Raw genomic sequence first — 14,391 nt, 5'->3', positions numbered from 1 at the left:
AGAGGCAGAGATTCCCCGAGACACCAAGCAGAGGAGGAGGAGTTTCCCTGCTGAGTCCTGAATCCTGTGGAGCTTCCTTCATCTTCATCTTCATCTTCCTCATCTCAAAGTTTCTATGCCACCGGCTTTCACTCTCTCTCTCTCTCTCTCTCTCTCTCTCTCTCTCACACACACACACACACACAGGAATCTGAAGCTCTAGTGGATCTTCACGGGATCTCTCTGAGCTGATCTTCTCCTTTTTCCCCCGCCTTCACCTGTCCAACGTTTTGACCTCTTTTAACTGAAAAATATTTTTTCATCATGAAAGAAAACCCCACACAGTGTTCAGTAACAGTAGATCAATTTATTGTTGACTCTATTATAGCTTTTATAATATTGTAGATATATTCATCGATTTCTGTACGATAGAGATCTTAAAAACAAACGAGAAAGACAACAAGAGTCTAGAACGTCTAACAGATTGCGCAGGAGCGTCTGTACAGCGGAGCGTAACAGTGTTCACATGGCGTGTTGCGGGCCAAAGTGCCGTCCTTCAGCAGGAGCCTTTTTACTCCTGTACATCCACCAATTACACACACACACACACACACACACACACACACACACTTTACAGACAGAAGGAAAAACAACATTGTGCAAAGTCTCACAACTGCTGGATGCAAGGTTTATATACAACAGTAAGATTATAGAATCATATCATTTAGAATAGATTTTAAAAGGAACAATTCAGAAAAAAACAAAAAACAAAACGAACAATTTTTTTTTTTTTAAATTCCAGATGTATTCGATCAACTTTGACCTCCATGTGCAGCCTCCACTTCAGCTAACCAACTACATCTGGGTCTGTATTTTTATTTATTTATTTATTTATTTATTTATTTATTTATTTATTTATTTAATTTTAACTTTTTAAACTTTATTACATTGTTCTTGTATTTATTTACCACAATCTGAACTTTTCCTAAATCTCAAATTCTTCTAAATTTCTAAATTGTGCTTTTTATTATTATTTTTTTTAAAGTCATGGCAGAGATGAAGCTTCTCGTATCACGATAATAAATAATTCATGAAAGACTTTTTAAAACATTCAGTCGAAGTTTCCACACGACGTTATCACTGATACACGACACACTGATTGCACTGAGGTCAAAGGGCCTACACACACACACACACACACACACACACACACACACACACACACATATATATATATATAGTTTATATATTTATATTTATATAGAGATTTTTTCAATTTTTTTGTAAATATACTGTCTATACTGTATAAGTTCCAGCTTATCTGAAATGAACACTGAATAGAAAGTGTGTAACGTCTTTGGCTCACAAATTCACGACTGGACCATAAACCATAAATTTCGATACAGAAAGTCGATTTAGATACATCGATACGTCACAAACGAATCAAAAAATACCGCCATCGCAAACGTTTCTACACGATTTAGGCATGTGCCGATAAATGAGGAAGCTGTAACCGAGCTAACATTAAGCTGACACACTGTTCTACATTAGCATACAGGTTATTTAGCAAACTGAAAACAAAAGGCTAGCTGCAAAACTAACATTTTAAATAAATTTTTATTATTAGCTGACTAGCTTAAAGCCTGAACTGTTGAACTGCTAGCTAGTCTTATCTAGTGAGCAAGCACTAATCCTTTCTTTGTTTGCATCTGAACCAGGTGCTAGCTACAACCGGAACTCTTCTATAGCATGTGCTATTTAGCAAAGCTAGCAAGCTGGGAGAAGCTTTTCTAGTTGGCGCAAATGAACACGTTTGGCATTTACTGTGGGACGAATCTTCAGTATCAGCACACGCCTGGTCACACAGTAAATAAAAGCTTTAATGCACATATTTTTGCTTCTGCGTTTGTGAGTAGTGATGCCTTTGTTAAATAAGACAGAACTCGTGGACGTTTGTTTAGCGACACGAGCTGATTGTATGCTAATTGTAATTTACACTTAATAGCAATTATTATTTTCATTTAAACTGAGGCTTAATTTCCAAAACATCTGAGGTAAATGATCATTTTTCTGACACTTCTGATTTGCTCACATCATCGCTGTGACTTTATTTTGTCAATATAAAGACTTTTATTTGGACTACAAGCAAGCTAGCTGAGCTAATAGCCTTAGAAATGAGTGTTTCTGTTTGAAAACACTTTCTGTTTTTTTCCACTTAAAGCTTTTATACATGATTGTTAATTTACTGGGTGAAAATCTACCTGCTTTTGTATATAATACTGACTAGGATTCATTTATGTATTGCATTTCTATCATAGTTTTTTTTATTAAACAGAATTAAAATAGATATCAGTTATAAGTCAAGTCTAATCCAAAATTTCCCATTTGAATACATTGTTTACTTGGTTAAACATGTTTATGGAGACAGTTGCCTCACTTCCTGTTTGGTTAGTGAACACTGTGCTTGGAAATATATGACTTGGAAGATTAGGAACTTTCTGACATCGCGGAAAGTCCTAAGAGGCCACGCGTTATTATAACTTTTTTTCTTTTTTGTGTTCTCGACATAACTAAAGCCAATGTAATTGTATTGCGAGAAAATCTCTGGTGCATATCATGGTGTATGAGCCTCAAGTCTCGGACCCATACGTGGAAGTCACCCATCACTGATGGACAGAGAGATATTTCAGTTTGATTGAATCACTGACCAAAATAAAAGCGAACATAATCATCCATTCTGCGTTACTGTGGCTCTAGAATATGTTCTTATGCCGAACACACCGAAAAATTAAGCTGTGATCACGAGAAGACAAGAAAAAAACATAATAATGCATGGCTTCTTAGGACATCTTTGGTTTGAGAATTTGGAAGAATATTCCAGAAAACTTCCAGTTGTTCGAATTTTCAGGAATTTCCAACTTTGAACTTTTGGAGCTTGAGGAAAGCCCATATTTTACTAAACAAACCTGAACATTTAGGCAAATTGGGTAAATTTTTTTTAATTATGCCTATTTTAAAGTTTGAAGTTTGCAAACTAAAACCTTCATATTGAAGAATTTGGGAGAATTGTAAACATTCCCATTATTATAATTTCATTCATGTACTGCTGAGGAGCTTGCTGAAGACTCACACGTCATTAAGCAAACCTGATATTTTCCCGTTATTCATGCCCATCATTTCAAAGCATTGATACATTACGGTTCAAGAGGTTTGAAGATTGAGAGCTAGATTTTGCAAAACAAACTAAATATTCCCAATTATTCCCATTTCATAGCATTAATGCATTGAGTTGGAACTTTGGGAGCTTGCTGAAAACTCACACTTCATTAAGCAAACCTGATATTTTTGGCAAATTGGAAAAATCTCCTGTTATTCATCCTGGTAATTTCAAAGCACTGATACATTACAGAGTCTACAGTTCAAGAGGTTTGAAGATTGAGAGCTAGATTTTGCCAAACAAAACTCAGAATGTTGGAAAATTTGGGAGAAATATTATTCACCATCCCATTATTCCAATTTCAAGCATTCATGCATTGGCAAGTTTGAGAATTTGGAATGTGACAAATTCCTGAAATCCCAAGTGTTCAAACAAAACCTTGAATGTAGAATTCAGGATAATGGGAAAGTGTTCTTATTGTTCCAAATCTCAAAGCATTCATGCAAAAAGTTCTGGAGATTTTTTCGTACAGCCCAGATTTCACTAATCAAACCCAGAAGTGAGACATGAAACCTCTGACTGGAAGACAGCAATTATTATTACTCCCATGTATCGCTATTCAGCTTTACGCTTGGTGTCTGCTTTTCCCAGTTGCCTAGCAACAGTGTGCTCATGACTTGATCCACTCAAGTGCTGAAGGAATGATTTCGAAGGCATGGATCGGCGAGTTCCATCTGAACGTGTCGTTAATATCACACAGCATTTGTGCTGGAAACCAAAGACATGCTGTTTTCACCTCACAAAGGTGCTCGTTAAACGGAAGATCTACAGCAGTGATGAGCAGCCCTGCTCCTGGAGATTTACACCGTCTCACGCCTCGCTTCCTGTCCTGATGAATTAGCATGTGGGAGTTTAGCTCTCCGGGAACAGGGCTGTTTGTCCTCACTGACCTACAACAAGGAACACGACCACGGACGGCACACTGCACACGTACACAGGACGTAGATCAGACTTTGTTAAAAGGGTGGTGCGCCTGGCTCGTCTATGTTATATATTTACAACCTCAAGCACTGGAAATGTCCGTAATTATATAGTTCATATAAATATACGAATGCTGGATACATGGGTGGGAAATGAGATTAAAACAAAGTGCTGTGGTTTTAGAGGATTGTGTATAAGGGAGAAGTTTCTGTCATACACACTCATGACACAAAGATTGACATTGTTATTATTATTATTATTATTATTATTATTAATAGTAGTATTTTAGTATGTGTAGGTCTAGTAATAATAATAATCTTGTGGTTTCTTCAATCATTATAAATCACTAAACTTTAATCCACACTAACACGAGCAAATCTGAAAACACATCTGTTTTATATTCCTTTACCTTTCCATCTATTGTCTGACCCCCGAAATGGATGAAAACAGTAAACGTTTGTACATTAGAGGTTCTTTCTAGTTTATAACAGGTGCTACAATTTTAATCAGTTGTGACATGTAGCCTAAATTTTTCCAATTTCAAATAAATATGGACTAAAATGTCCAGTTTCCTTACGTTATCATTGTGTACACACACAGACACACACCTATTTTAAAGCCTTTTTTAGAGATCTGGGCTGTCAGAAATCTCCTAAACATGCCCAGATGTGACACAACTGGCTTCATGAACATGTGTGTGTTAATGTAAAGTTCTAAATAGGAAGATTAGAGACTTTCAACTCAACTGAGAATGTAGGAGAATCCGTAAGAATGAGAAAACTTTCCTGTTTTTCCGATTTTCCTGAATATTAAAGCGTTCATGCATTGATAAGTTGGACCTTTCGGACCTTTCAGAAGACCTGGATTTCACAAATTAATCCCAGGACTTTAGGGACTTCGTAGATCTAGATACAGAAAACTATTCATCAGAATGGATGAATCTCTATTTGGCTTGATGATGCATTTGAAAACACCTTGTTGGTCACATGATCTCCACCAATCCGTGATGATGGAACGTTCTGCGTTTTCTGAATTCATTCACCTTCAGCATGCACTTTATTTGAGGTTGGAAAACTTTCCTGTTCTTCATGCATTGCCAAGTTGGATGTTTAGGAGCTTTCTGAAGACCCAGATTTCACTAACTAACCTTAGCAGGTGAATTTGTGAGAAACATCCTGTTATGCTGTTACTTCCTGTTATCCTGTTACTTCCTGTTACCCCAGAGTCAAATTATTCATGCATTTCTGACTTGGAAATGCAGGATGTAACAAGATGAATGAATCTAAATATGCTCTTTTTGGCTTGATGAGGCATCTGATTGTCACATGATCTCAACAACCCCATGATGAGTAAACTTCCTGGATTTTGTTCTGGTCATTCACCTACACTGAGCACTATCTCAGGAAGATCAGGCAACCCAGGACCATACATTCATTCTCACCTAGTTTTTTTTGTGTCACTATTCTGCCTTCCAACTGGGAGGAAACTGTAGATTTAGTAGGAAAACCATGAGAAACTCAGAGAAAACATGCTCCCTGAGAAAACCCACACAGAACACAGGATTGAACCCTGGAAGTTGCCTGAGGTGGAAATATCACCCTATTAGGTTTCCATCTATTAGATATTTTGTGTGTTTGACTGCTTTGTATAGTGGATGTGTGCAAAAATGCATGTTTTATGTGAGATAATAAAATGACAGAAATATTAAATATGAATGTAAATATTAAAAGATGCTCAGTGTGCTGTTTTTCAGGTTTGGGAAGTTTTGGGGCCAAAACTAATCAAGTGTGTTTTCAGATTTATGCGTGTTAGTGCAGACTTGGCCTAAATATCTCACTGATACGAGACACATATAGATATAGTGCATTTTAAAACTACATTTAAACCATGAAACAATGACACAGCACAGGTTTACACAGCTGGGTGTTAAACAGAGCTGCAGTACCAGCGTCCCTCCAGAAGAACGGCGCTCACAGGTCTTGTCCGAGTCTCTCGATCTCCTCGATGAGGAAGTCGATGTCTGACTTGGTGGCAGCGTGATTAGAGATGACCATGCGGAAGAAGTTGACTTTGTCTCCCTGCGGCTGGTAGCCCACCATGGTGGTGCCGCACTCCATCATCATCGCTTTGATCTTCGGCGCCACCTTGAAGAGGAAGAAGACACGGCTAAAACGTTAGCATGGCTTACATATGGGTATATACGATGTGTGATGGTAAGCATATGAGAATAACCTTGTGCAATCTTTCCCTTCTTTCCTCTCCGTCCGGCATGTTCCTTATACTCGGCGGAATGTACCAGAAACACACGTTAGTGTGCTGGGGCTGGAGAGACAGCAAAAATAGAAGAGATAAAGTTAGAAAAAAAAGGGAGAAGGAAGGGTGCAAAGAAGTAGAAAATAAACAGAAAGACAGAAGGAGGGAATGGAGTGTGAAAAAATAAGTGAGGTAGAATGGGGGAAAGGTTGAAAGAGTGAAGAAAAGAGGGAAAAAATACATCAGAGAAAGATGCAATGGAGTGAGGTGTGTGTGTATGTGTGTGTGGGGGGGGTAAAAATTGAAATAAAGAGATGTAAATAAAAAATGGAAAGGAAACAAAAAAAAGAAAGGAACAGAGAAAAAAAAATAAAGTGAGGATGTAAAATGGAAAAGAGACCAAAAAGAATAATGAAGAGAGAGAGAGAGAGAGAGAGAGAGAGAGAGAGAGAGAAGATGGAAGAGTTTGAGCAGTGGGAAGGTTGGAAGAGAGACAATAGTGTGAAAGAAAGAAAGAAAGAAAGAAAGAAAGAAAGAAAGAAAGAAAGAAAGAAAGAAAGAAAGAAAGAAAGGAGGTAAATTTGGAACTGAAAGAATAACAAAAATAATGTGTATTGTGGAGAGAGAGAGAGAGAGAGAGAGAGAATAAAAAGAAGAAGAGTGTGAAAAGTGGAAAGAAAGAAAGAAAGAAAGGATCAGCAAGACATAAAAAAGAGAAAGAAAAATTAATTGTGCATGCATGTGTGTGTGTGTGTGTGTGTGTGTGTGTGTGTTACCTCTCCTTGGAAGACCATCTGGTAACCCTCACGATTCTTGATTTTGTTGTAGAGATACTCAGAGACCTCCAGACAGCGGTCCACATGCTGCTCGAACCCCACTGTGCCCTGTACAGAGAACCATCCACATGTATCATCTCTCTCTCTGTCTCTCTCTCTCTCTCTCTCACACACAAATTTTACTCAAGTCACACAGTACACAGTATACAGAAAGAGATTAATGGAAAGTGACAGACTTGACTGCCACACTGCTTCACTCACCAGCATCAGAACCAGGCCAGATGTGACAGCTATTATATCTCTCTTAATGAAAAAAGAAATAAATAACTAAAGCAACACAGTGACTGTAACCCACCTTGGCCTTCCACATGAGCCAGAATTTGAAGATGTCGACGTGTCTGCCACACTGGATAGCTTTATCTCCCGTATCGTACGTCACATCGTACTGTTTATCGGGCTGGAACAAGTATCCGGCGCACATGGAGTTACAGCCCTGCAGAATTCCCTGAAACACACGAGAGACACATCGCTGCTGTTATGTCGAATTCACAACTTCATTTGGGTGATGGTTTCAGTGAAACTTGGATGTATTTGTATATCAATTTTATATCAAATATACTAAATTTTCATTTGAAACACAATCTGGTTTGGAAATGACTTAAATGGATTGAATGCAAATGGATTAAAAAAACACAATAATGTTCTTTAGTAAATAGAATTGTCTTTGTATAGACAAAAAGCTGTCGTACAAAAGGAATAAAACATTTTCACACATCCTCTTATAATAAAACAATCAGTGGTAATCATCCAGGAGGGTGGCCAAAAATGTATACAAAAAATAAAAAAATTGTGAGAGATTTTGTGCTTTTTTGTGGAAAGGCATTCAAGTGAAGTGATGCCACACGACATGTCTCGAACCCAAATCTGCAGAAAAGCGGCTGTCATTTCCAGAAGTTTCTCCGGATATCAGAGAGTTTGCTTGATCTTGTGTTCATGTCTGCGATCGCAAAATTTGTGAAATCCTGGACAGACTGACTGGTTATTCGCTTCGATTTTTTTTTCTGTCAACGGCACATCCCCATGGTTACAGTGTGCTATTACCCACAATGCACCGTAAATCCAGTCGACAATCAGTACAATTCTGAAAATCTTATAATATTAAATGTGAATAAAATACTGCTTTTATCGGTGTGTGTGTGTGTCTCTGTGTGTTTGTGTGTGTGTGTTGACCTATAACTGCTTTTTATTGTACAATCCTGAATAGTAGAATAACAGTCAGGAGAGAGAGAGAGAGAGAGAGAGAGAGAGAAACAAAAGAGAGGAAGAGAGAGAGATCAGAACAGACACACTGAAAAAGGAAAAGAAAGAGAGAAGGAATAGAAGGAAGAAAAGTTTGAAAAATGGGAAGAGATACAAAAGAGAAAGAAAGAAAGAAAGAAAGAAAGGCTATTAAAAGTGCATAAGTGAGAAGTACAGAGTCAGCAAGAAATAAAAAAGTGAAAAGCTAATTGCGCGTGCATGTGTGTGTGTGTGTGTGTGTGGCTATAAGTGCTTTTCATTGTACAGTCCTGTACAGCAGAATAACAATCAGGACAGCAGGTCAGCACAAACACTGCTGGTTTTAAACACCTAAAAGTTTGCTCTTGTTACCTTCTCTCTGACCAGGATGGCTGAGCACTGCAGTGGCACTCCCATCATCTTGTGTGGGTTCCACGTGACCGAGTTCGCTCTGAACGAGACACAAAAATATACGGCATCCATAAATCTGTATCGTTTACGACCGAGTTGTTGAGATGTCACGCTTACACGACATCATGAGCCATTTAAACGCCACATGACTGTCGCTTGTGATAGACTAATGGGTTTCATGATGTCATAGGTGTGACATCACACACAGGATTACATTTACTCTAAGCTCATGTGTTTGTTCGAAATAAATCACAGCAATGGTCTCAATCATGTGATACTGACTAATTTCAAACATCAAATTTTTCTGGAATTCAACAAATTCTGGTAGCTTCCTCATCTTCCTGGTGTGTTCACTTCCCCTCTTTGCTTCCATATGTTTATCATGGCCTAGTGGCCAAAAATGGAACTGCAACAAGCACTATAGAAGCCCAGTGGGGCAGGTATCATGCTGCCCCATGCTTACACTGTGAACAGAAAAGTTGCCAGATTTTGCTACTTTAGAAAGACATAGAAATGCCAAGATCTTGTTTGCAAATAATCAGAAATAAAACTAGTACATTATCATTCAAATCACATCAAAGTCTCTTTTGCGGCTAGTCGTAGCTGATGTACGTTTAGCAGACACCCTTATCCACTTATAATTTATCTCATTTTATTCAACTGAGGGTCTTGCTTAGGGGGCAAGCAGTTGGCAGACATGGGATTCAAACTCACAACCATCTGAGCAGTAGGCCAACCCCTTAACCACTAATCCACCACACCCTCTGTGTATAACTGATATAGTTGGGATGGAAATTTTGCTGAAACCTGGCAACCCTGGAAAAACACCTGCTGCATCGAATACAAGAGTAGGTTGGTTTACTGGATGCTGGACGACTGCATGTTGTCTTCCTTCTACAGGATTACGCTAAAAATCATATCAAGCTTCATAGCTTCTTCACTTGATTTTGTTTAAGGTTATGTTGTTATTAATGTCGGGGCGTTGGAACAAAATCTATTTTGTTGGTTTTGCCTTTCTCAATCGGGCCAATCTCAGTGAAGATCAGTTAGTGGTAGATGTTAAGCGCAATTAAAGTATTGTTTTAATCACAAAAAACACATTTGAGAAAAATGCTGATATTCACTATAGCTTCTTTTCTATCATTACTCTGTGCAAGCTAGCTAAATTGTTATCTCATTTCCAGTAAAAGTAAGCTTTCTGGACCCAGTTGCCTAGCAACAAGGTTCTCATGTCTTTAACCACTTGAATAGTGAGCGTGTCGTGTTCGATCACAGTGTTGCGTTTAAAAGATTTTACCTCTCAACACCGTTCAGCTTATGACGATGCTTCCTCGACATCAGCAGACTACCACCCCATGCTCCCTGAAATCACACACACACACACACACAGGTTTACAAATATGGCAGGAAAACAAACACAAACGCACAATGTCCAAACATCGAGTGATTTGATTATCAATACAATAAGTTTTATTTGTTCTTCTCTCACTGCTACTGTTTGAGCTCAAGTACTGAGATCAGCTAAAATATTCATAACAGCTCTTCATTCTCTCTGAATACCAAACACGCAGTGATCAGTGATTTTCCATCGAGTCGGTCTGAAAGATCTATAATTCATTATAACAACAAGGGGCTGAGAGATGAGGAGCTCCGTTTGAGCGTAAAAAAAGGAAAATAATAAGGCCATTTTTGAATAAATAAATAAATAAACATGAAAATATAAATCAATGTAAATATATCAATAAAACATTTTGTAACTGTTGCAGACTACAAGGAAAAATAAACAAGAAATTGAGAATCTTCTATTAAGTCTTATATAAAATAAACGAATAAAAAAAAAATACAATTAAAGAAAAAGTCTTTTATAAAAATCTTTGAACTACAAAAGTCATTAATCAAATCAGCTAAATTAAATCGACTACTTTTTTTTATATCTTTAAATTAGCTTAAAGATCATCTAAGACAATTAAAATGAACAATTTGTGCTTTCCCGAGAGTGCTGTGTAATTATACATTTTCTTTACAATTTATTTAATTTTTTTTACTGAATGTTTTTCCTGTAAAATGTTCATTTTAATTTTTATGATAAAGTTTTGTAGCAAACTATTATTATTATTATTATTATTATTATTATTATTATTATTATGTTTGAATATTTGGAGTAAACCTGAGTCAACAAAAATCTCTTTTTTTTTTTTTATTAGAAGAAGACACCAGTTAACAAATAAACGTGTTAGCTATTAAAAAACAAATAGTGTTAGGTCAATAGCAGTACACTCACCATCCACTTTATTAGGAACTCCTGTACACATTCATGCGTACAGGTGTACATCTGATCAGCCAATCGCATGGCAGCAGCACATTCCAATGTATAATATAATAAACATCCAGATACAAGACAAGAGCTTCAGTTAATGTTCACATCAAACATCAGAAAGGAGAAAAAGTCGGATCTCGGTGACCGTAACCGTGGCATGACTGTGGTTTGAGTGGTTTTCAGAAACCTACTGGGATTTTCACATAGGATGCTAGTGTGAAAAACAAAAAAAACATTCACTGAGTGGAGGATCTGCAGCTGAAACACCTTGTAGATGAGAGATTCAGACTGGTCTGATCAGACTGGAGGTATTTAGAGACTTGCTGAATATATGTTTGATGTGAACGTTAACTGAAGCTCTTGACATGTATGATTTTATGCATGGCACATGATTGGCTGATTCGATGACTGCATGAATGTGCAGGTGTACAGGTGTTCCTAATAAAGTGAACAGCGAGTGAGAAGGTGTAAAGAACGCTTACGTCTACATGAAGCCACACGTTGTATTTCTCGCAGATGTCTGCAATGTCGTTGATGGGGTCGAACGCTCCGTACACCGTAGTACCGGCTGTTGCGTTCACAAAGAGTGGAACATAACCCTGTATCACACACACACACACACACACACACACACATAAAATCAACATTAAAGACAGGTGCTGTCCAGTTAAGGCTCCATTTATTGAGTTCGAATGACATCTGGGTAATGAAGCAAACAAAGCAAGGCTAGTGAACTGCAGTGCATCTGTCAGATGAAGACAGGCTCGTCATGACGCTTTATTGATCCACTGAGCTCCATTAGAGCAGAGCTTAAACTCACACACTCTCACTGAACTACTCCAAGAACCCATTTCTCTAAAACAGATGAACTCACCTTCTGTTTAGCGTTGATGATTTTAGCCTCCAGGTCTGCAGGTATAACTCGACCCCTGAAACACACCACATTACATCAGCGAAACTGTGAAAAGTAGTTTTAAAAAGTTTTATCAATTTAATCACAGAGGAAAGAATTCAGTTCCAGTCGGGATTTACTAAAGAAGTGGGATTGTGTTTCGTGTTTTAGAAACAGTTTGTTACCTTTCGTCTGTGCTGAGCAGGATGACGTTTTCTTTACCGAAACCCAGAGCTGCTCCAGCTTTGGCAATCGAATAGTGACTCTGCAAACACACACACACACACACACAAGCAGACAGACAGACAGGCAGACACACACACACACACACACAAACAGACACACAGACAGACACACACACACAGACAGACACAGAGACAGACAACAGACAGACAGACAGATGGACAGACACACATACACACACACAGACAGAAAGATGCAGACAGACACACATACACACACACACACACAGTAAGTCTACAGTCTACAGGTAGTTTTATGTATGAAATGTAAAAGACTGTATGAGTCGGTCAGGTTCCTCACGTGTTCTGATGTAAAGAGAATGAGGCGCGGTGCAGCACACATGCCTTTGGTTTTGACCTCGGGGAAATATTTATAGCGGGCGATCATCACGCTGTACATGTTTGATATGGCACCACCTGAGTATAAAAATAAAAATCATCAGAAACTGAGAGACATCTGACCTCACTGACCAATCAGAACCGAGTAAAAGGTCTATTAGCAACTCTATTACTTTTTATACAGATCCGTTGAATTGTCACGTCTGATTGGTCAGAACGTTTAATACGATATTGTTTCTATAGCAACAGCTCATTCACAGGGACATCTAGGTTTGATCCACATAAAGTAGGTGTTAAAAAAGGTATTATTAAACAAAGACAAACATATAAACATTAATAAATTAGGATTTTCTGTAAGGTGACTTTTATGTAGCGTTTCTGGAAGGAGTCTCCAGTGTCAGTGTAAAAGTCTGTAAAGATTTTGCACTTTACACTTTTTCAAGAATAACAAAACTATCTGTGTTTTTATTTTCATCTTATTAACTGCCATTGATATCAGGATCGTCCTCTGTGGATGTTCCACAACATAACTATAAATGGATAAATACGAAGCTCATCATATCAGCTCATTGGGGACAAAATAGTTTAATAATTTCAATTTTTCCCCCTTTCTCTGTTTCTCTATTTTTGTAAAGCTGCTTTGAGACAATGTCCATTGTAAAAGGTGCTATACAAATAAATAAATTGAATTGAATTGAATTGAACTGAATTGAACATATTAATGAATGAAAAGTTAAAATTGTTGCTGTGGTGTAAGAGGAAAGAAACATTTCAGTATGTTATGTTAGAGGAAAATAATCCAACAACACACCCCATTGTTCTTTTACTCTACTTGCTATTTTATTATCCTATATCCTATTTTATTATCCTATATCTGCCATTTTATTAAGCTGTTTATATACAGACAGTGTAACAGCTGAATGTGAGTGTATGAAGACTTTAGCTATAATCTTTGTTATTTGCAAGCAGCAATAGATTTAATAATAAGGAATTAAACATGTCTTGGCTGATAGATGCTTAGGTTTTGGGCTTAACTATATCTTTAATCAGTTTTAATAGTGTTTCTTGTGAGGGAGAAGAAGGAACTGTGATTATTTTGCTGCAATATTTGCTTTCCAGAAACCACATTCAGGGAAGGGGATTTTACCTGGCGAGAAAAGTCCGTCTCCTTCTCCGTTTGGCCAGCCGATAATCTCCCTCATCTTCTTCAGCGTCAGCTGCTCCATTAGCACAAACACAGGAGCAATCTCGTAGGTGAACCTAAAGAAAGCCATTGAAAGAAGCAGAGAGTGAATTAGGGTAGAATAAAGCCAGGGAATTTTGATTGACAGAAAAAAAATCTGTCTTGTCACGCATCTGTGCTTCTTTGACTGACTTGTACAAATTGACTGAGCTGCAGTGGAAACCTGCCTCCTCCTCCTCCTCCTCCTCCTTCACAATGATTCTGCTTCATTTCCCAAAAAACCAATGCACAGATCCTTCTAATGCGCTTCATTGACAAACCTAATAACAGACCTCCAGCGATATCATCGATACCTGCGCACGATTGTGTTTCAAAAGCCTCATAAAAGCTTGGCGTAATGTGGAATCCCATCCCAGATCAAATATTCAGCTGTGAATGCCACTAATTAAACGAGGGCTGTGATGGGCTCGATAAGCTCTCGTTTGGCTCAGGGGGGGGTTTAATGAAGGGGTCTGATAGTGTGATGAGTATCTGTCAGTCTCAGTGGAGGAGTTCGGAGCGACAGGAAACAGGCAGGGCACGG

The 14,391-nt window shown here is 38.0% G+C and overlaps 1 protein-coding gene across 2 annotated transcripts in view; it reads right to left on the bottom strand.

The window, feature by feature from the left end:
* Positions 1–326: 326 nt before the first annotated feature.
* gad1b (glutamate decarboxylase 1b) overlaps positions 327–14,391 on the bottom strand; it is a 40,881-nt gene continuing 26,816 nt past the window's right edge. For both annotated transcript variants that reach the window (XM_058403614.1, XM_058403613.1), the window contains exons 7-17: positions 13,773–13,885; positions 12,588–12,703; positions 12,230–12,309; positions 12,027–12,081; positions 11,635–11,751; positions 10,133–10,197; positions 8,797–8,875; positions 7,502–7,651; positions 7,147–7,254; positions 6,350–6,439; positions 327–6,261 (exon numbers count right to left, since the gene is read on the bottom strand). In XM_058403614.1, the coding sequence (XP_058259597.1) occupies positions 6,088–6,261; positions 6,350–6,439; positions 7,147–7,254; positions 7,502–7,651; positions 8,797–8,875; positions 10,133–10,197; positions 11,635–11,751; positions 12,027–12,081; positions 12,230–12,309; positions 12,588–12,703; positions 13,773–13,885 (1,147 nt within the window). In that variant the 3' untranslated portion in view covers positions 327–6,087. The remainder of the gene's footprint in view (positions 6,262–6,349; positions 6,440–7,146; positions 7,255–7,501; positions 7,652–8,796; positions 8,876–10,132; positions 10,198–11,634; positions 11,752–12,026; positions 12,082–12,229; positions 12,310–12,587; positions 12,704–13,772; positions 13,886–14,391) is intronic.

This window comes from Hemibagrus wyckioides, linkage group LG11 (genome assembly GCF_019097595.1).
Source record: "Hemibagrus wyckioides isolate EC202008001 linkage group LG11, SWU_Hwy_1.0, whole genome shotgun sequence".
Lineage (NCBI taxonomy): Eukaryota > Metazoa > Chordata > Actinopteri > Siluriformes > Bagridae > Hemibagrus > Hemibagrus wyckioides.
The sequence above is the reverse complement of the archived record's forward strand: the minus strand, read 5'-3'. Positions and strand labels throughout refer to the sequence as shown.